A 22728-nucleotide genomic window follows, 5' to 3' on the forward strand; every position below is an offset into this window, starting at 1 on the left:
TCATCCTCGAGGAGATAAGCCACACAACGGGTGGGACGGAGGTGCCAGTCTCTCCCTCCCCGTGAGAACGCGGTGAGAGGAGCTTTGTGTGGGCTGGCGGGTCGAAAGGAAAACAAGAAGCCGTGGGTTGGTTGGAACCTAAGTGCGGAGCCGTGGGGGGTTGCTGAGACCATGGCTGACTCCGAGGTCCTTAGCAGGGCTTTGAGAGAATGCTAATGACACGGGAGAATGTTCCTGAGGGAGGCCACTGAGAGGTGTGGGCTGCCGCATGGCAGCATGACGTGAGGTATAAACTGCACTGGGTGAAATCGTCAGCCGGACTTCAGACGCAAACGTGTGGTTCCTCTGGACATGTGAGCGCGCCGCAGTGTGGTGTTTAAAAGCCAGTCAGGCAGACCTGGGCCGAGGCTGGCCGAGCTCGGCCACAGAGGGCCCTGTGCCCTCGGGCGAGTCACCAGACGTGCAGGCTCAGGCGTCTTGCCTGTGCTGTGGGAGCAGGACCTTAGCCCTGGGTGGCTGTGAGAAACACACGAGGTGCCAGGGCCTTCAGGGACGGGGCTCCCTGCCTCCAGGCTGGCCCTCCCCGGGGGTGCCCTGGAGTCAGACCCAACCGTGTTGTCTGCTGCTCCAACAAAGCCCTCACTCAGTGGGCTTTGGGTCCTGGATTCTGGGCACAACGCGTGCTTGCCACACCACACTTCTCGCAGTTCCTCCACTGTGGCATGCCCTTTCCGGCCTCCAGGCCCTTGCACATGCTGCAGTTACTCCTGTTTCTTCTTTTTTAGGTCTTCCTGAGTAGACTGGGTTCCCCACGGGCATCATGAGCTGGGGCCTGGTGCCCAGCAGGTGCTTGGTACACGTCTGTCGAATGTACTGAGGGGGTGGGGCTTGAGTTGGGCCTTTACATAAAAAGCAGGGCTCGCTGAGCAGGGGGAGAGCATGGTTCCAGGAGGCGGGCAGGGCAGAGGGCAGTGGGCAGTGGCGGTCACTGCTGCCTGCTCGGGGCGGGGGGCAGACGCACTGGGCACAGCAGAGATGGACGTGGGGGCAGCCTGCTTCTCAGTGTCCAGTGTCGTACGGGAGGCACCTACGCCGTAGGGCATTCGATCTGTAAGGCTTGGTCACTTTCACTGCTTTGTGTGGCCTGGAGCCGGGTGTGCTTCTTCCGGAGACACCCCATGCGACCAGTGGTGGCTGTGCATGCTGGCGAGGCAGCCGCAGCCGTGCCGGCTGGAGAGGGGCGGGAGCTGGACGTGGAGGCAGAAGGCAGCCTGGCTTCCGGTCTGGCCGTATCCCCCCGCTGGACTGGCCATCTCCAGTGGAGTGAATTTAGGAGAGGAAAGTAGTGCTTACCAGAGCGTTCTAAAATGCCGCTTTTACACACAGTGTTTCCCGTAGTCCTCCCAGCAGGGGTGCAGCGGGGAAAGGGACAGGCCACACGAGAATGCTCGGTGTGCACGAGGCAGCAGGGAGTGCTGGGGGCTCCAGCGGCCTGAGAGCGTGTTTGAAGGGGTGCCCCTCCCCACTTTGGAAAAAAAACTTTCCCCCCAGTTTTATTGAGAAATTATTGACCACAGTAGGTCGGCTAAAATATACATAACATAAATGTACTGTTTTAACCGTTTTTAAAGTGTGTCATTTACCGGGCCCCGCTATCTGTTCAGGCCCCGTTTTTTGTGCTCCACAAATTTCAACCCACTTAACCCTTGCTGCAGCCCGAGGCGGTGTCTCTGATCTGTGCTCCTCCTCGGGGAGCTGCGGACGGTGAGAGGCAGGGGCTGCGGGACTCGTCCACAGGCCGCACGACCAGCCGTGGATCCCAGCCGTGTTGAGGCTGGGATTCGAACCCTCGGAACCCCAGTGTTGTCAGTTGTTCAGATTCTTTTCTTAAGCAAAGCTGGAAACAGAGAGTTTTTAATGTTCAATCTCCTGCTTTTAAAAAATGTTGACTGAATGAACCAAATACAACGCTGTTTGACCAAACAGAACACGCTGGGGCCCCAGGACGCCCGTCCCCACTGCGGGCCGGGCGGGAACCCTGCACACAGCCACCCTGCCTGTCCCCAGGGCCCTGTGGCCCTCGGCAGCCCGGTCAGACTCGGGGCTGGCAACGACAGGAGTCGGAGCTGATGTGTACGCTGAGAGCTTCCTGTGGGCCAAGCCTGTGCCTAGCAGTTCTGTTCTCACGAGGGCCCTTGTCCAAGGTCAGGGGATTGTGACCTTCCTTTTGCAGATGAAGGAATGGAGGCCCAGAGAGGTCAGGTATCTTGTCTCAGGTTGCACAGCTGGGAGTGGTGGAGTCAGGGTTAGAACCTGGGCCATTGGGTTCCAGAGTGGGGCTCGGTCCACTGTACTTTTTGCCTTTGTTTGGGTCCAATTCGGAAGAATCCCAGGGAAGGGTGAGTGATGAACATCTGCTCAGGCCTGATGGTGACCTGTGCCAGGCACTGCCTGTCACTTTATTTTGTGTGACCCTTACACCAACCCTGGGGCGGTGGGAATTCTTATTGGAACAGATGTGGGTGCTGAGCCTCAGAGAGGCCTAGAGAACTGCCGAGATCTCACGGGCAGGGTTTGAACTTGGATTTGAAGGACTGCAGGGCCCACGATAATTACCCCATGAGAAGGTGGTAATTAAGTGATTTTCAGTTTTTAAAAGAATATCTGCGTAAGGAGAGAAAAGCACAGAAAAGTGCAGCGAGGAAGAGTTAGGACAGCTCTGTCGAAGTGACTGGGCTGCAGCAGCTCCCTTCGTGTGTATTTAGGGGGCTCTTGGGGGTCCCCTGCGTCTGGGTCTAAAGCTCCTTGGGGCGTGGGGTGAGGAGCGTGGAAGCGGGCAGTGCTGGGGTGAGGGCCGTGCCAGCTGTTGTCCCGTGTTTTCTCTCCTCCCTTTGTCTGTGAGTACCTTGCTCGTAACAGCCTCGCTGTGATCAGCGTGTTTGGATCCACACCCTCTCTCTTTAAGTGGTGCTAATTGAATTAACCACAGCCTAAGGTGGTGTTTTCGAGGTTGGCATCTAGGAGGCTTTTTGTTGGAAGGCCCAGCCAGCCGAGATGCTGACTCCCACTCCTGTTCATTCAACACGATGCCCCCGGGCACCTGCTCTGTGCCAAGCTCTGTGCTGGGTGCCAGGGGAGTAGGAATGGAAGGCAGTGTCCCTGTAGCCGCCGCCGACCTCGTGATCCTGTGGGGCTGGAAAGGGCAACTGCTCTGCGATGCAGCCTGTAGGGAGGCCGGTCTGGGTGACAAACAGGACACGGGCAGGTGGGGAGGTGGGAAGGGAGAGATGCACCGGAGGGAGCCTTGGGGGAAGAGCCTTCAGACTGAGCCCCTCGAGTGAGCACTCAGGGGTCTCATCCATCTTCCTGAGCCCGGCACCTAGCTCAAGGCCTGTGCACAGGGGCTGCTGGGGGTGCATTTCAAGGTTGCATTCAGGGCATCCAGCCCCATGAGGCAGAAGGTAAGTGATAAGTGACATTAAACTGTATTGAGGCCCATGTCTGCCTACAGGCTACTTTAATTTCTTTCAAACACATGGAATAGGCACCTAGTACTAGGACCATGAATCTGGGTTAGCTGTGGACATCAGGCCTGCAGCCCTGCAGCATAGAGGGGTTCAAGGTCAAGGCCAGCATTCTAGTCAGAAGCTGGGTTGCTGTTGGTACTTGGTACTCGGTACTCAGTACCAGGTACTCGGTACTTGGTGGATGCTTGACAACTATTTGACAAATGAGTCAATGGGCACCAGGGCCTGTGGGTGAAGCCGGGAGCTGAGGCTGGGAGCCGCACTCTGCTGCCCGGAAGTGCTCAGTAAATACTCCTCAATCATTTCCTGGCCAGCCCTGTGGTGTGCCCAGGAGAGTCCTGGTTGGGTGGGGGAGGGGGTGCTCGTCCTTTGGCGGCCTGACCTCCTGCCCTCTGGCTCTCTGGGAGCCGGGGTGGTGGCACCAGCCTGTGGAGGCGTCACTGAGTAAACAAGCGGCAAACACAGGGAGAAGAACCTGTTGCCAGGCAGCCTCTCAGCTTAGTGAGCTAAACAGAAGCATGTGATGCACCCTGGAGGCAGCCCTCAGGGGATTCCGGGAGCTGGGGGCCTGACGGGATGCACACCCAGATCCCCCACCCCCACCCTCACTTCAAAGAAAGTGCCACCCATGGGGTTGGGGTGGGGTGGGGTGGGGGTTGTGAGGCGCCTTCTCTGACCCCAGTCTCTGGGATCCTTGCTTTGACTTGGGTTTCTCTGCAGGCAGGTGACCCCGAGCCAGGAGCCTGGGAGTTTGCTCTTGCTGAAGGTGAGCTGAGCAAGTGGGTTCTGGAATGTTCAGGGGCAGCTGGAGTATCCATGGGTCCCGATGGAGGGGGCTGTTTGGGTCTGAAGGATCCATTTGAGTTTTAGAAAGTGGGATGCATTCCCACGTTAGCAGGTGGCGGTGGGAGAGGGGGTTGGCTTGGAGAGTGGGACACTCTTTTGTTCCATCTCTTGTCCCTTTCCTTCTCAGGCTCGGGTAGAGTCCCTCGGCTCCTGAGGACACTTGTGGGTCTACTGTTCTCTGTAGTGGTGGCGGGGCACTGTGGTCAAGAAAGTCTGGAGAGCTCTGGGCTGACCACAGTCAGGTGTCTCTCTTGTGGACTTCTACGGCCCCTCAGTGTGCTTATGACTCCGTAAGAGGGAGGGTGAATAAAACACCTTTTTTTCCCCAGAGTTTTGTTTTACTTCATATCTATCTGTTTTCCTTTCTAGAACTATCTCATGACAGTATTGTTTTCAGGAACCCCATGCTGGAATGTCATTCATTCATTCATTCAACAAATATTTATTGAATACCTACTATATGCCAGTGTACATTCTAGAGGTTTGGGATGCATTCAGTGGCCAATTCAGACCAAGAGCTCTACCTGGGAGGAACTGGCATTCTTGCAGAAGCGATGAACTCATCTCTATGGAGCACCCACCGGGTGGCAGGCATGCGAGTTATCAAACCGTATCCTGTCGAACCCTTGCAGCGGCCTGCTCAGGTAGATGGACCCTTTCACAGAGTAGGTAACTGTGGCTCTAAGGAGCGAAGTGACTTGCCCACTTTGGCTGAATCGTCCTTTTGGGGATTGTGCCTTTGAATGACAAGAGGAGCTGGTGACGGAAGGAACGTCCGGAAGAGACCTCAGGGAGTGTGGTGGGAGGTCCCAGGCCTTGTGTCCCTTCATCAAGCTCTGATGGGGAAACTTCTCTGAGGCTCTGAATCGTGCAGGGGAGGATGTGCTTCTTCAGAACAACCGGTTTGTTTTCGTGTTCTGGGCACCGACAGTCTCGTGGCTGATCCTGTTTCTCTTTGGCTGTGGTTACCAAGCACCTGAGCGCTAGATCGGTGGCCCGTCTTGACACTTCTGCAGGAAGGGGCCGTGTGGTGCCTCTTTCCACGGGCGATCTCACCCCAGGCTTCGCCATTTCCTCTGTACTTACTTTTTCTTGGCCTGATTCCCCTGATGTTTATTTTTTTATTTTGTGTTGTTGCTATTATTCTCAGCCCCCATAAATACTTTGTGGATGGAGCTGAGTAGAACTAGATTTTAAAATGAATGGTAGAATGACTCGTGTAAGTCCCCCAGCTCGTCTGTGGGGAGGAGGGCTCCCCACTCTGTGCACCGCACTGGTGCCTTTCTGGATTAGGATCCGCCAGGAGTCAGGTCTGTTTGCTTCTGCAGCCACCGTCTGGTGGGTTCCACACGAAGCTGGGCGGGCTGGATTGGAGGCCCTGAGTGGCTTGAACTGACCTGGATGTCACATACATGGCTGGAGGAAGGCTCCAGGCCATGGGCTCCTTCTCGGCGAGGGCTGCTCAGCCTCTCCTTCCTGCGTGCGGTGCGTTTGGTTCCAAGAGGGGCAGAGAGAAGAGCGCCGCATGCTCTTTGCAGCTACTCCCCACTCATTATCCCCATGGCAACTCCAGGCGAGCAAGGAGAGGAGCAGGTGGTATTGACGAGGAAACTGGGGTCTGCAGAGGTTAAATGACTTCCCTGCTGCGCGAGGCCTGAGCCTGCGGCCCCTGACAGGAAGCCAGATGGCTGCAAGGAGAGCTCCTGGAACTCTGGGTGGGGTAGGTGGCCTCATGCAAACAGGGAACAGCTTAGGGTTTGCACCACGGGGCTTGAGTCCTGGCCGCCACTGTGTGCATGGGGGTGAGTCAGCTTTCGGAGTCTCAGTAGCCTCATCTTTAAAATGGGTGCCTAATTCCTGCCTACCAGCCTCACTGGACTGCTGTGAGGAAATGCAGGAGATGAGCATGGGAACGTTTGTCTGGTGTTAAGCACTGTGCCTGTGTCTTCATTCTGTTGCTGCTGGTAGTAGTAGCAATAATAATAATAATAATAATAATATAATAATAATAATAAACACCAGGAATGTTGACTTCTGTACCAGTCCATGTGGTCAACTTCACATACATGATCCTAATGGATGTGCAAACAAGCAGACCAGTAGGGGCTAGGATAGCCCATTTTTATAGGTGGAAAAGAATGAAGCAATCTGCTTAAAAAAGATTAACTTGCTCCAGGTCACAGGGCTTTAAGTGCTAGAGCCACATTTGAACCCAGACAGCTGACCCTTAGCTGAACTTGTCTCCACTATCAGAGGAAAGGGCAGATGCTTGGGGCCTTCTGGGGGCTTGGCCCCTGTGCCCATCAGTGTGGCGGGTGCAGTAGGGACCGCCTCGGGCCGGGCGTGGGTCCTGGAGGGGCAGTGGAACCAAGGACTCAGCTGGGGAACGGCCTGGGGTGGCCAAACCCCAGGTCTTTCACCTGTAAGGTGGGGCTATAATAATATGCCTCATGGGGTTACATGAAATAGGACAGACATAGATGCTTGTATAAAAAGGTCTGTGATACATAAATGACATTTTGCAAACTTGCAGAGTAGATATAACTTACTCGGAACAGCTACTTCTGTTTTTTTGAATCGTCTGGTTGCTGAGACGGCTGGATCACTCCCAGGAGGCAGCACTGGGCCGTCCCCTGGCTGGGAGCAGCCGTCTGCATTCCCCGCCCCCCCCCCGAAAGCCACGGACCCCGTCTGTGAGGGGACGCCACCTGCCCTCTTCCCTGTGTGCACCATGCCTGTGCTCCTTTGACATGGAAAGCACGGTGCAGAGAGCGGCCCTGGGCCTGCAGGGCGGGTGGCAGTGCTGCAGGTGGGCACAGGTCAGTGTGACCTTTTGTCACGGAGCCCTGGGCAGAGCCACCCCACGCAGGCCACACGTGGGGCTGTGAGGAAGCAGGAAGCCACAGGACCATGATTGACTCCTCCAAGTGTTGCAATTTTATTTATTTTTTAAAAAGATTTTATTTATTTTTTAGAGAGAGAAGGGAGGGAGAGAAACATGGATTGGTTGCTTCTCACATGCCTCCAACCAGGGACCTGGCCCGCAATGTGGGCATGTGCCCTGACCAGGAATCAAACCAGCAACCTTTCGGTTCACAGGCCGGTGCCAACCCACTGGGCCGCACCAGCCAGGGCAAGTTTTGCAATTTTAAAAGTGCTTCATAAACTGTAGAGCATTTTAGAGGTGTTAGTTAGTTCCTGCACTGACATGGAACAAAACATGTGAATATGATTTCTTTCTGATTTAAAATGTTTATGCTTATTTATGTGAAACTTGGGAAAAAGAGGAAATCCCAAGGTTGAAAGTGAAAATCAGCTCGAATCCTACTATGTAGCTGTAGCTTTTAATATTTTAGTGTGTATTCTCCCAGTGTTTTTTGCTCTGTGTACAGGCAAAGGGGTTATACCTTTACATTCTGGAAACTGTCCAACACTTACTTCTTTCCTTTGTGCAACCACTTAGTTGAGGATCCATTTTTGCAAAGTCCTATCATAGTGCCAGGTGCAAGTCACACACCCTGGGGTGTGGCTGAGGTTGGGGGCCGGTGACGGGGGGGAGTGGGGGGGGCCACAGAGGGGGTGTGAGAAGTGGGAGAAATCTTACAAGTGAAGTCCCTGGGTTGAGGGCGGGCCCCCACTACCCTGGCCCCGGACTCTGAGGTGTAGGGAGCCTTCTCTTTTCATTGTTCATATCTTATTTCTTACCAGGTGCAAGTAATAATGACACTTGAAAATTATGTAAAAAGAGGCTAATTAAGAATATAAATACTATCCCCTCGGAGACTTGGAAACAGGCACGGGAGAAACAGGTTAAGTGAGAACAAGACCCTTAGTGTCAGTGAGGGGGAGGGGCAGGGGGGCTGGCAAGCAAACCCCCCCTAACTGAGGGGGGGCAGTGAGACTTGATGAGCTCTGGATTTGAGTAAGTGTCAGCTCTTTCACTTCCTGCCCTGTTCTCTCCCAGGTACACACTGACCGCAGCCTCCATTCATGCAAATGGCGGCAGGCAGCTGCAGAGGGGCCTTAGGTCCTTGGGAGGACAGAGTGGGGCCTTCCTTTCCCCTCCCTCCAGGCTTCCTTGGTGTGTGTGTTTGTGTGTTTGTGTGTGTGCTGGGGGTGGAGAGGCCTCTCTGACTGGGGTCTAGGGAAAGGTGGGGGTGGCGTACGTGGGGTAAGGCTGTCAGCTTTGTCCTTCCCGGCTGCTGGGAGTTTAAATCACCACCTTCCAATCTCCAGGTTCTTTTCCTGCCTTTGGGACAACTTCGACTTAGGAATGTGGGAGGGCAGGGGTCCAGCAGGCACTGGCGGGCACTCGGCCTCCATGAGAGCCACTGAGAAGGACTCAGGGTGCAAAGGAGCCATCTGTCCTGGTTCAGTCTCTTCCACCGGAACCTGCTGGCCGCTGGGCAGAGACCCTCTGACCAGCCCACCCCCACTTGAGACCTCTCACTTCGCCTGTCCAGGCTCCGGTGTCCCCCAAAACAAAAAACAAAATAAAACCAAACCAAACCCACCCGATCTCTCTGAGCCCGAGAGGAGTGAATTGTGTCGAGTGGGCCGAGGAGGCTTTACGAAGGGGGCCTCACTCCCTGTGTCGGCCGTTCCCCAAACTCACTTGCCCAAGTGGAGAGGGTGAAATAACACACCGACCCGGGTGCAGGCGGGAAGAGGGTTGCCATGGACGTTTGCCAGGGTGCCGACAGCATGCCACCTCTTCGGAGGCATTGCCCTGGGACTTAGGAACCTGGAGTCCCTCCCCACCTCCCGTGCTGTTAAACGCTGTCAGCTTTTCCTTCCTAATTATTTATCTTACGTTATCTGAGAAACGTTGAATTGCTTTTGACCATCAGCGTCTGTGCACGCCCAGTCACACTGCACACCGCTGAGAGATGGATGCAGTTCTTGAGAATTCGTAGCGTGTGAGTGGAAACAGCAGCAGACCTGGGTGGTGGCGGTGTGTGCAACTGGTGACAGAAGAGGAACCATAAATTTTGCAGGGAAGCATTTGTTTTGGTGCCCCGTTCTTTTTGCTTGGCATCGCATGTTGTTTTAAAAAGGGATATTTTTGTTCAGGGAAAGGGAACTGTGTATCCGAGATAAGAAGTAGAATACAGCGAAATAAATAGTTGGGTTTTGTTAGGCGGGCATCAGAATGCCATGAATCTGAAATCACCCTGCTTCTGTGCTGTTCCGATATTTGTATGAAAATCAGAAAATGTGAAGTGCGGGCAGGTCCCGAGATCCTGGTGAGATTGTGATTTCTAATGGCGTCCTTTTGTTTGGCGGAGCTGAGGCTGGTGGCGCTTCGGGAGGTTCCAGCCGGTGGTGATCCAAGGACAATAAATACCACTTTGTGGGGAGGTCTCCGCCCTGTGCCTTATTTGGCGAGCATTAAGTGGTAGGCACATGTCAGAACCCATTATTCAAATGTGGAAGTGGGTGGATTTGAGTCAGTTACCTCCGCTTGTGGCATGGAATACCCCAGTTTTTGGTGGTGATGGCGGAGGGCGTTGGCGCGGAAAGCGGGGATGCTCTTTGTTGCCTGCGGCTGGGGCAAGGCCTTGTTTGGGGTGGCCCCTTCCCTGAAGACCGTTTTGAGCTCTCTGGGTTCTGAGTATCTTGTGCATGTCTGCTCCTAGGAAGCTTGTGTTTGGAGGTCCTGTTACTGAGCGGGGTGCAGCCGGGGAGCAGGGGGCGCTCCGTGAGTGCGGCTGTCACAGCCCTGGGGCTGCGGTGGGCCAGCAGCTGGGGAGGCAGAGGGTTCAAAGCAGGGGGGAACCTCTGGAGGCACCATTGACTGAGTTGGGTCTCAGTGCTGGACGTCCCTACCCTTCTTTCTTCCTGGCCCTTCCTGGTGTGCACCTTCGGGTGAGCTACCGACAGGTTGTGGGCGAGCGAGTGAAACAGTAAGGAAGCCGGGGAGTTGGACACTTCACCTCTGGGTTCGCTGACTTTATTATGAGGGGTGCACACCACAGCTGGGGAGAAAAATCCCCAGAGAGAGTCAAAGATCCCCAAAACAGCAGGCTGGCCACAGAAGACTTTTTTGTTTTTTAAAGAAAGGGTGAAGACTTGACTCCTCTGCGGTAGGACGGCGGGCTGGCCACAGCCCTGAAGGGCACCAGGAGTTAGTTTTGCACGTGGGTCGTTTCCAGTGCAGTCATCGTGGAGGCCCCGGGGTCGGGGCAGCGGGGGTGAGAGCGAAGGACAAATGCACGGAGCACAGGAGGACAGGTCTGGGGTGCCGTGCGTGGCCCAGCTCCCCCAGCGCAGCGTGCAGCCCCCTGTGCAGCCCCCTGTGCAGCCCCCTGGGGGAGAAGGCTGGCAGATGTGTCTGCTACCTGTGTGCTTCTCCAGTGTTGTGGGTTTAAAGAATTTTTATTGTTATATTTATGGGTCTTTGTTTTGCTTTTGAATGGAAACTCTGGGTGTATTTTAACTTGTCAAATGGTGAACAACCTCATATTTCCTTTTCTGCCTGAAGGCAGAAGTGATTCCTTCTGGCGAACTACTTAAGAACCATGGGGGTGGAGCCAGGCTGCCTGGGTTCAAACTCCCGCCCTGCCTCTTGCCAGTTCTGGGCCCTTGGCCACATTCCTTGATCTCTCTGGGTGCCTCAGATTCCTACTCTGTAAAATGGGGAGAATAAGAGAAACTTCATAAGGCTGTTGTGGGGATTAACTACGTTAATCTGGGTAGAGGGCTGAGGGAAAGGCTGGGCACTCGGTTAAGCTCTGGAGGTGTGTCAGTTATGCAGGACGATCAAGATGCAGCGGGGCAACGGGAGGGGCGTGGGTCTGCTGAGTCCACGGGCCAGGCATGTTCCCTCTCTGGGGTTCTGATTTCAACCTGTAAAGGGAAGAATCGTGCTTGTGTTTGGATTCTGCAGTAAGGGGTAGGGCAGGGGTGACCTCCAGACAGAGAGACAGAGGCTTCTACATCTTGGTCCTTTGCTTCAGCCAGAGCTGCTTGGGTTCATTTCGTTTATGGGTTTTTAATTTGGGGGAAAAAGGATTCTTTTGCGCACGTGCGTGTGTGTGTGTGTGTGTGTATGTGTGTGTGAGAGAGAGAGAGAGAGAGAGAGAGAGAGAGAGAGAGAGGGAGAGAGAGGGAGGGAGAAATAAACAAAGAAGTATGGAAGTGGCTGAACTCAAGGGCCCTTCCAGGGGAAGATGCAGGGAGGAGTGGGTGAGCCAAGGACATCAGGAGTTAGGTTTGTATGTGGGCCATCACCGCCAGTGCAGTCTTTGTGCGTTATCAGGAGGAATTTCCCTGATGCGAGTGCCCATTCATTCCTTTGTACCATCACTTGGATATCAGGAGCCTGGTAGTTATAATGGGCCGTGGGAGAGGGATTTGAAGGCCTGAAGTCACATGGTACAAGATGGGCCTAAACACAGTGTTAAAGCTTAGAAGTTCTTGCTGGAGGTCGCCCCAACTTGAACAGCACAGTTGTTGCCGTTGCTAGATTTTAAGTCACAGGGACCCTGCACGTAGGTAATACTCTTGCTTCCACCTCCCTCTTTTCTTTCTTTTCCTTTCCATTCTAATAATCAGGAGGAATTTCCCTGATATGAATGCCCATTCATTCCTTTGTATCATCACTTAGAGCTCAGGCGTTGTCTTGCCAAGTGGAAAACCCATTCACAGGCTGACTCTGTGGCTTTCTGAATCAGTTTTTCCTGGCACATTGGACTTTACTCTTACTAAAGTGAGATTTAATGTTTCCTATCATTTTTCAACTGTACGTTTATTAGATTTATATTTTTTTTCCGGGGGGAGGACCTGCTAATAGGTCAAAAAAGAATTTTGATTATTTGTGCCCTCCTAGGCCACCTCCTTGGTTCAGATTTTTTTCTCAACCCAGCTCCAGCCCACCTCATCCGGCAGGCCCCCGGCCCCGCCCACGTTCACGTTGCTCCCACACCTGTGTCGGTGACGTCATCAGTCTCTGAGGTTTGCTGTCCTGATCCCCAACTAGACTGTTTTCTCACTGAAGACAGGAACTGCACTTACAATTCCTTCCAACTTTGCTGTCATGTCTAACCTTTTCTTCCTCTCACTTTGTCTCTAAGGTCAGAGCAGCGGCGTAAATTTTCTCGCATGTGGCACTAACAGCTGATGCCGAGTGGAGGAGGAAGGGCTGGGGCCCGTGCATCCCTCCCGTTCTGGAACACGGTGCCTGCTGCCTTATTTGCTGGCGAGTGAGTGCCGAGCATTTGGTTGTAGCATGGATGTGGGTTGCTAGGTTTCACGCCTGAGCTGTGTTGTTATTTCATTCATTCTGAGTGGCATGTCAGCCAGGGTTACCTGGAGTTTTTCCAGGTCCGCCAGACCTGGCAAAGGCAGGGATCCTATCTCATTCAGCTGTATTTCTAGAGTCCTGCTTAGAAGGACCTGACGCGCAGTGGGTAACCAGGAAGAGTCAAATTGGCAAGGGAAGGGAAAGTCAAGGTAGAGTCAATTTTTCTAAGCTTGCTGCCTAATTCTCTGGATGGGCCTTCTGGTTTCTTTCAGCAGTGCCGTCTGCCAGGGCCCGAGAGTGTATTTGAAGGGGTGAGGTGCTGGGTCTCGTGGGTGGTCCGTGGGGCCTAGGTGAGGGGTCAGTACCTGGGATTGGAGAGCTGGGGAATCTAGTAGGCTCTCAGATCTAGGTTAAATATGTGGGGGGTGGCATCAACGCAGAGGCCTTCGGGGCTGTGGTAGGTGGCCCTGGTAAAAGAAGTGGACAGTGGGTGTTTCTTCTCAGCCTTGGAGCTTAAAAAGAGATGATGGTTTGGAGAGCTGGGGCTTGCATGCTCTGGTGGTCAGCTTTGTTGACATGTAGAAGTGGGGGCCTAGGAAAATCCAGGTTTTTGTACTCAATGTCTCCTTATTCTTAAATGCTGGCAACCAGTTCAACTACAGAACCAGGCCTGCTGGCTTCTGAGAGGGAGGCGAGGCTGGCACATGAAGCCACCAGGGGGACACGCACATGCTAGTGGGTCAGAGGAGGCGGGTGTTAGTCACCCTCCAGATGGTCAGGTACCGGGATTGCCACGGAAATGCACACGACACGTGGAGCGGGCGGAGCAGATGCCAAAAGTTGGCATCGAGGGGGTGTGGTGACAAAGGCCAAGGTCTTTGCCCACAAGAGAGCCTTCTGTTCCTTGTCTCCCCCTCCGCCCCCCATGCCTTCAAGGGCTCCTCACTCTTCCCTGTGGCGCAAGTGAAGGTTTTCCAGCTGACCACGCTCCAGTGGTATCTCCCCTGAGTCCCTGCACACTCCCCGGGCCCCAGCGGCCTCAGACTGCCAGGGGCTCTGGAGACACGCCTACGGTTTCCTCCGTCCTTGGTTGTACTCACGCTGTTCCCCCTTCCCGGAAGGCTCTTCCCCCCGGTTTATGGGAATCCGACTCCCCACTCATCCTTCAAACGCTCTGCTTGAAAGGCACATTCTCCCCGAAGCCGCCTGCCCTCCCCACTCTGCAAATTCGGAATCAAGTGCATCTTTCTCTGACTTCCATAGCACTTTCCCTCTATCTCCTCCACTGTCCTTGAGCCACAGTTGTGCTGCGGTCTGTCTTCGTGGTAGACGATAAGGTCAGCATGGAAGGAGTCAAGTCTTACTCATCACTCTGTCCCCTCATTGTCTGGCTCAGGGTAATGGCCAACAGGGGCGTTTCTCGAGTGAAGACACTTCCTGTTGGGGTGTGGGGAACTGATTCCCAAGAGGAAGCTGCTGAAGACCTGCAGGGGGAGCATGGGAAAGGGGCCGGAGGGGCTCCTGGGGGCCGGTCAGGCTGGAGGAGACTCTTCTCGGTGTAGGGCAATCGATACCCAGTGTTCCACCTCGGACTTCCTCGGTGTGGCGGTGAGCCCCACGTGGGTCCGGCTTGAATACCGGGCTTTTAGGTCTGTCCTTGATTCCTACAGGAAGCTGGAGGTGGGGGCAGAACAAAACAGACCCATGTCCATTCCTTTCCCCAGCCAGGGTGTCTTCTCCCCAGGTGTGCCTTCTCCGGCTCACTCATGGTGAGCGCCATTCTAGAGCTCCTTGGGGTGGGGAGGGGGCGGGCAGGGGCGAGGGGCTGCGAGCAGGTGGAGGCCCACCCTCCAGGAGTGCGAGGAGAGGCAGTGTGTTGGGGGCCGAGCTCCGGTTCTGGAGCGTGGGGGACTGGCTTCTAGTGCCAGGTCTGCCTCTTGCAGCTGGGTGACTTTGAGCAAAAAGTAAACTCTTTACCTCTGAGTTTGTTTCCCTGCTTGGTTTTAGCAGTCGCTAGGGCTCTCTGGGGCCCCGACATCCCGTGGTTTTGCTGGGTCAGGTGGTTGTTGTTGCAGGTCCGTGAGCCCCTTCACCCGCTCTTCCCCAGCAAACACAAAGCACGCATGGTCCCGGCCCAGGGGTCGTGCTGCGATGATTTCGAGGGAAGACTTTTTTTACAAGATTTGAAACAGGGTTTATGGCAGCGCCCAACTCGGAAGGGCCTTTGGGAGTTCCCCTGAGATATCTTAGCCAGAAAGGGCAGTGGGCAGGTGAGATCCCAGACACGGGGGGCCTCCGATAAAAGGCAGGGCCACCGGGTGCGACGTACAACTTTGTGCTGATACGGGGTTAGAATGCGCATCCTGTTGCTAACGGTGCGGAGCTGGAACCCTCCCCCCTGTCCAAACATGGCAAGTTGCTGAGAAATTTGGGTCCGAGGTGCTTCTGGCTCTCCTTCCTTTTCGTTGGATGGAATAAGAGACATTTCCTTGATGATTATTTCTAGAGTGTTTTTCCCTAGGGGTCTTCCATTGATTGATTTCCATGAGAGCAAATGCTGTGGGTACCACTTGTATCTTTCTTAGACCTGCCTGAGATTCTGTGAGTGGGTTTTGAGATTTACTTGGTGTGGCCCTGTTCCTGCCTACCAAGGTGCTGTTACAGGCCAGGTCTCCCCTACTGGCCAGCCCAAGGATGTGGGCTAGTGGTACCATAGCATCTAGTTCTTTAGGAACAATTAGACACCTGGGCTTTCGATATGAAATCTCATTGCTCAAGTTGGCTTAGTTTTTTTCCAGCACATCTTGCGGATGAACCAAACTCACCTGGGAGCCCGATGCAGCCCGTATACCCCCCCAGTTCTCAGCCTTGTTGAGTTAAATCCGTGGTGGAGAGGGAGGTTAAAGCTAAGTTGGCTTAATGGAAGATGGAAGGTGGATTGGGAGTAAATCTGAGGAAAGACGATTTTCAGTGATGAGTATGTGACTTCATGTCACGTTGCCGTGTTCTGTGACACAGGCCGGCCCTGTGTAGGACTGGGCCTCGGGCACGCTGGGCCCGGCCCTCTGCTGCGAGCTGTGTGCGTGCTGCAGGGAGCGCAGTGGCCACGGGCCTGCTTTGCCTGGCCTCCTCCCCACGCCTCTCGCAGGTGGGCTGGTCTTCAGGGGTCAGGAGAGCCTCACACCTGTGTGCCTTGCTTAGCCCTTGTGACCTTGTACATGTTGGTCCAATTACTTTTCCCTTTTCAGAGCCATGAAATGTAACTTGATTATTTTTTTAAAGGAAAAAATGATCAAGTAATGCATGTACATAGTTGTGTAAAATTCAGATTATGCAGAAAGATATAAAGAGGGAATATTATTCTTGGCTGTTTCCTCTCTTCCCCTCCCAGTTACAATATTTTAACAAGAAGAATGCCTGACTACTCCAGGTGACCTCAGAAAAATCCTCTTCCCTCTCTAAACCCAGGTTTCCTTGCATGCTATGGGATGTAAGTAAAACTCCAGCTCATATCATCATTATCATTATTATTTATTTTTTACATTATATTTTATTGATTATGCTATTATAGTTGTCCTGATTTTTTCCCCTTTTCCCCCCTCTACCCAGCAACCCCCACTCCCTCATGCAATCCCCCCACCATTGTCCATATCTGTGGGTTGTGTGTATAAGTTCTTCGGCTACTACATTTCCTATACTGTACTTTACATCCCCATGATATTCTGTAACTACCTATTTGTACTTCTTAATCCCCTCCCCTCTCCCCCCTTCCCCACACCCCCTCCCATTTGGCAACTGTCAATGTGCTCTCTGTTTAACTCCTTGGTTGTCGGACTTCCCATACAGTTCAATTTTCTGCCAGTTTTGGTTAGTTTTGTTTTTAAATTTGTTGTTGTCCTTCTTCTGGTTGTGCGAGGAGGCAAAGTGTGTCTACCTACACCTCCATCTTGGCCGGAAGTCCTATTATTATTACTGTTTTTGTTAGTGTGGATTAAGTGAGGTGATCTGAGAAGGGGTGCTCATAAACCCTTTTTTTTTTTGAATGTTCAGGATTTCTTTGACAGTCCCCTTAGCAATTATCTCATGGTCTGTGTTTGATGAATGTACATGTTTAGCTGCATGGGAGAAAATAAAAATATTAAAGATGAGCAGAACTGTTTTCATCTTGAAGTTTTGCTCTGCCCCTTTTCCTCCCACGGGGAAACTTTAAATTGCTTTTCGCACCCTCTCATCCCCCGGACTCAGGAAGACCTCTGAGGAGTGCCTCCCAGTCAGAGGGGAGGACATTTTTCTCTTAATTAGAAAAGGACGCAGAATCTCGATAGTGTGTTCTTTGGAGCCAGTGATAGAGATGATAGCGTAAGAAGTTCTGGCCATTCAAATGTAAAACAAATTAACTTGTAGGAATGTTTGATTTTTATCTGGACAGATGTTTTGCTTTCTATGGAGCTGGTGAGGAGTAAGAGATTGGAACAGGATTCTGTGAGGGCTTTGTTTTTGTTTTGGGTTTGTGTTAGTTGGGATTAGCCTTAGCTGTATATAACACACAGACACACACACACACACACACACACACACACACTCACAAATAGCCTCAGATGAATAGTAATTTAACAGAGGCTTAAGTGATGTAAAGTCTTACTTCACACTGACATAAAAGTAATTCAGAGGTAGCAGTCCAAGGCTCTTAGGGTCCCAGGATGTCGTCTGGGATGCACAGCCCGCCATCTTCCTGCATATTGCGTCCCCGCTCTAGGGGTCACCTTCCCGTCCAGGGTGTTCCTGGAACTCCAGTTCCCATGTCTGGGCTGTGTGCTGGCAGAAGGAAGAGAGGCAAGGCCAAACACAGGCCACTTCTCTGCTGAATCAGCTCTCTTTAAGCTCTTTTCTGGGAGTTCCAGGGAACACTTCTGCTTACATCTCCTGGGTCCTGACTTAGTCACAAGCGCACACCCGGCTGCAAGGGAGGCTGGGAAATGGAGCCTCAGTGTTGGGCGCAATATATAAAGTTCAAACCAAGGGTCTTGTCCTAAGGAGGAAGGGGAGAGTGGTCGGTACAGATGTGGGCAGCAAGCCATGTTTTAAAGGACTTTAATGGGCTGTGGACGTTTGGACACTGACCTCCTTCCTATTCCTCTGCTTGCCTCTCACCAGGGAACCGCCTACTTGTTCCACACAGTGACCATTGTCTGTCGGAGTCTTGGTGTACAGAGTCTTAACCTGATATTTCTGTTTATAAATGGTGAAATGAGCATGCAGGAAGCCTGTAAAAGTGGCGGTGTTGGAAACAAACTAACAAAGGGGCAGAAGGGAAATTGTACTGAGTTGTACCCTGGTGTCAGAAGACCTGGGTCAACTCTGGTCTTCCTCTGGGGACCCAGTCAACGCTGTTACCTCTCTGAGCTTTCCGCATCCGTGAGATGGGGAGGAGCGCCGCTGTACTGGGCTGCCAGCTTGAGCCTGCGGAAGCCTCCAGGGGACTCTAAAGCGTGATGCAGATAATTAATATCCTGCTTGTCCCAGGTGCTTCCAGCAGGCATGTGGGAGGCACCCATGGCATGGAAAGTGCCTTGGGGTCAAGGAAGACAGGGTCAAGTCCAGCCTGAGTCTGACTCAACATGCTGACGGGGCGGGTCTGACTCTGGCTCTGATCCTTTCAGCCCAGTGCACACACATTCAGCCCGGAGGGAATGCAGGATTGGAAACACTCATCTGGTTTCTCTTGTTGGTCTCCTCGTACCTCTTGTAAGGTGGTTCCCCTGCCATGGGAGTATGGTTCCAGGCATTAAAGAGGCAAAGGTTTTGTGCAGTGGGGCTCCCAAGTGCCAGCTGCTAGCCCATTACCTCCCCTGCTCCGGGGCCGGAGCTCCTTCCGGGTCATGGTGCCTACACTGGCACATTTCGAGGGTTGTTATGGCCAATCGTGCCCCCTCTCCCTGTTGACATCAGAACCTAGCCCCATGTTAGAGGCAGTGTCCCTGAGACTGTGTTGTAAGTTGTCTTGAGGACGAGCATTCAGCTAGGTGCCCAGCGCTCAGTTGGGGCTCAGTGAGTGACCGCTGCCGTGTCCAGCTGGCCAGATCAGGCCAGGTGGCAGAGAGTGACTCAGTTCCCCAGCATCTCATCCTGCCTCCTGCCCGGGTGTTCCTCCTGGCCTGGTTCCTTTTTTTGTGAAATTCTCATCCCTCAGCTCTGGACTTTCATGTGCCATCAGTTTCAAAACATTATGAAATAAAATATGGAGAGGAAGGGAGAAAAGAGAAGCTGAGTAGCCCAATTTAACTCTTGACGGCTGAGCTCTAAGTGCTTCTTCAAAACTTTCTTTTTAGTTTGACCCCAGATGTGATTTTGTATTTGACCCTCTCTTCATCTACTTTGGCCTCTAATTAATGAACCAATTAGCAGATTCTTTCAGCACACGCAATTTATTCAACACCTTCTCTGTGCCAAACACTGTTATGCGCTGGGGGTATTGATGCAACCAAGACAGACCCAGTCCCCACTCATGGCGCTTGCATTTGGTGAGAAGACGGGTAGACTTCAGGGTTCTGAAAAGAAGCGAAGTGGGACAAGGGGACCCAGTGGGATGGTGGACAGGGAAAGCCTCTCCAAGGGGGCACAGGAAACGGCAGGTACAAATGCCGGGAGGCAGGACCCATTGGCTTGTTTGTGGAAGAGCAAGGAGGTAGCCGGGTGGAGAGTGAAATGAACTGGGGTCGGGGCGAGGATTTTGGACTTTTGAGCTTGCGATGCCTATTAGACATCTACGTGGAGTTGCTGAGCAGACTGTTGAAACAGGAGCCTGGAGTTCAGAGAAGACATTGAAGCTGGGAAGATAAATTTGAGAGGCACCAGCTGCGCAAAGCCCTGGGACTGGGTGAGATCACCATCGTGGTAGATTGCTGGTGCTGGCCAGGTGGTGCACCTGTCCTGTCTCGGCGGCAGTTCAAGGGCTGCCTGTCCGCCTCGTTGGCCTTGGATTGCATCTGGTCAGAGTGACCAAGGACCAGTGACCAGTGCAGAAATCCCTCAGAATGAGGAGACAGGTGGCGGTGGAGAAGGAGGTAGTCCCTGGTGGCCCCGTGGGCGAGGTCTGGCCTTGGCAGCCATGTGGTGGGCAGGACTGCTCGTGGTGACCCTGTTGGGGGTGTCCTGCAGGTACAGACCATTTGGCACGCACTAGCCAGCTGAGTATTCCTCAGATGCTTTGCTGACTGAAAGGCTTCTCTCCAAGTAACTCAGGGCATGTGAGCAGCAGGGACTGGGGGGACTTCTGAGTCTGAACTCCAGGGTGGTGTCACTGTTAACAGTCACCGAGTGTAGCCCTTCTCGCTTGGTCAGAAAGCAGCCTATAAACGTGGCCCAGTCCTCCCTTCTCCTCTCCGTCTGCCCATCTGGGCCTGGTGCTGGAGGTTGGCTTGGCCCTTGCCGCTGGCCACCCCTTCAAGATGACACGTGAGAAGGATGTGCTCTTTTGGGAAGAACTTGGCTGGACAGGCAAAGACTTGAGCTAGAAAAAGAACAAATGGTCATTCATTGGGTGCTTCCCATGAACCAGGGCTTTCTTTTTTTCCCTCCTTTCTGAAATGAAACCTTTAGGAAAGGAAGATTCCCAGGCATTGCTTAGAATTTAGGCCCAATTTTACATCATAGGATTGTTTTCCATGGATATCAATTAAAGGCTTAAATAACTAACACGTGGATATAAAAACAATATAGACATTAGTAGCTGTTTCTGTTGTTGCATTAAAGGATGCCTCTGTTCCCCAGATCCCTGTTGATTCATCTTATTTTTATTTGTATAACAAATCCTTAGAATAGTAGCTGGTGTGTATGTGTGTGTATACTGTGGAAATGCTTTGCCCATATTAGCTCATCTAATCTTCATAGCAGCCCTAGGAGGAGTGAGGTACTATTATTTTGTCCACCTTACAGATGAGGAACTAGGCACAGATGTTAAAAAAAGCCACCCAACTAGCAATTGGTAGATCTGGGATTTGAACTGGGGGAGCCTGGCTCCAGGGTCCAGGCTCCTAAGCATTGCACTCCAAGGCCTATTGGTTTTCCCACAAGTCTTCACTGAAGAATAACGATGATGGCCATATCAGCGTCGTTGCTCTTCATATGCTGTGTATCGTGTTGTGTATTTCAGATGCAGGAGAGAGAATCTTCAAGCCTGCTCGGGATTCAAAGCCCATTTTTCAGAGGAAGGAATGAAGCAGTTAGCTAACTGCTCCAAATCTGAGGCTAAGGAGTGGAGGCAGGATTCAAACCCTGGTCTGTCTGGCTTCCCAGTCCTGCGGTTTTCTCAGCTCAGTGACTGTCCTACAAGGGTGTAACGCTCTCCTGCTCTGGTGACTTCTGGCACCTGGTTACTGCTTTCAGCCTCGTGTTTTGGTCCACAGCAATGGTTGGGCCACAGGATGGGGCGGTGACCCCTGCTTCTCCAGGCCTGAATCTCAGCGGAGGCCAGCAAAGTCGGAGCCTGCCTTTGAAAGCCAGCAATCCAGCCGAGGCCCTCCACATCCCTTAATAATACTCCGTTTTATTAAGCCTGGGGTTTTCCTAAAGAATTTCCCGATTCGCAGATCTCCTTTCCCTGTGGGAAGAGATTAGGCCAGCACACACACACACACACAGTGGCGTGCAGGCGTCTCGTTTCTGGTTAGCATCAGGACCGGCAGCCTCTGGTGAAGTGCCCGGGCCTGATGAACCCCCGGGAAGGGTGGGGACCATCTGTGCTGTCCTCTAAAGGAAACTGTGGTTTCTTTCCTTTTTTTCCCCCCTCTTTTTCTTTTTTAGTTTATGGGAAAGGGAGACTTGGGTCTCAATTGAGTCTTTGTGGCTCTGCATTACAGAGAGTCACAGAACATGTTCTATGTAAATGACTATGTGTCCTGATTGGAGCCTCAATGGGCGCCATTGTGCCATATTGCTATTATTGGCGATTGCAGGATACTAAATGATATTCTCATCAGGCTGAAGAAGTTCAGTGTTAGCAGTGAAGCTCGGGGTTAATTATACCGCTCTGAATTAGAGCATAGAATTAAGTTGTAGGGAGGGCAGGGCTCCTCCTGCCTTTTCCCCCTCTGTCTCTCCAGGGTTGTGGCTGGGGGTTTGCTCGGAGTATTGTTTAACCCATGTTCTAAATTTGTACTTACTGGCATTTTGCTCTGTATGAGTTACTATCCCTTTTGGTGTTGGGGAACACAGGACCGATTTATAGAACAGTTGAAGAGGGGGAGAGATGGTCAACTTAATAGTGCATTCTTCTTCATCAATAGCTGGGGGAAAAAATAGCACGAAGATTGAAGTCTTAGGGGAGTGTGCCGGACTCTAGAGAGGGCTCTTTAATTTAGCTCTTGTCTCTCCTGCCTTTGAACGTGTCCGCCGCTCTGATCCTGACTCACCTCTTTGAAGAAGTGACACACTGACCTACATCTCGCGGAAGCAGATAGAAGAGTCTGTCTCTGTCCTGCTCCTTCTCGGTGTGTCTGACACAACCTCCGAGGGAATCTGTCTGAGGGCCGAGGCAGGCAGGCCCTCTCCGGTTTCATGCCGTTGACTTTGCTGCCTTGTCTTAATGGCAGAGCTCAGCTCTCTCGGAGTCCTTCCTGATTGTGAACTTCCTGCATTCCTTTCACGAGTTTCTTTTGTCTATAAATTTCATGTCACTTGTATTAGGTCTAAAGCCACGTTATGTCCTCTTTATGGTCACATGGGCCATAAGTATAACTATTATATATATAAAAAAATCTTTGAAAAAGTGAGCCCTGGCTGGTGTGACTTGGTTGGAGCATTGCCCTGTGCACTGAAAGGTGAAAGGTTGCTGGTTTGATGCCTGGTGAGGGCACGTACCTGGGTTGCAAGTTTGATCCCTGATCAGGTGCCTGTGAGAGGCAACTGATCGGTGTTTCTCTCTCTCTTTCTCTCTTCCCCTCCCCCCTTCCTCTCTAAAAGCAATGAAAACATGTCCTCGGTTGAGGATTAAAAATAAAGTCTTTGCAAGTAATCTTTAGTGGTGGCCTCGTAGTTTATCATGTATACCTATCATTACTTATTTAACCACTTCACCGTTTTTGGTTAAATCTTGTCTTTGTTTTTCTTTTG

At 52.5% G+C, this 22728-nt stretch overlaps 1 protein-coding gene across 2 annotated transcripts in view; it reads left to right on the plus strand.

Annotated features, from left to right (window-relative positions):
- PTPRJ (protein tyrosine phosphatase receptor type J) overlaps nt 1–22728 on the plus strand; it is a 150225-nt gene that overhangs the window by 21307 nt on the left and 106190 nt on the right. The window contains exon 1 of one of the 2 annotated variants that reach the window (XM_045825319.1): nt 9560–9619. The exons of the other annotated variant lie outside the window; for it this stretch is intronic. Coding sequence (XP_045681275.1) covers nt 9575–9619 — 45 coding nt within the window. The 5' untranslated portion in view covers nt 9560–9574. Of the gene's footprint in view, nt 1–9559; nt 9620–22728 lie in introns of those variants that run through there. 2 annotated transcript variants of the gene reach the window in all.

This window comes from Phyllostomus hastatus, unplaced genomic scaffold (assembly GCF_019186645.2).
Source record: "Phyllostomus hastatus isolate PE091 unplaced genomic scaffold, TTU_PhHast_1.1 phas_scaffold_585, whole genome shotgun sequence".
Lineage (NCBI taxonomy): Eukaryota > Metazoa > Chordata > Mammalia > Chiroptera > Phyllostomidae > Phyllostomus > Phyllostomus hastatus.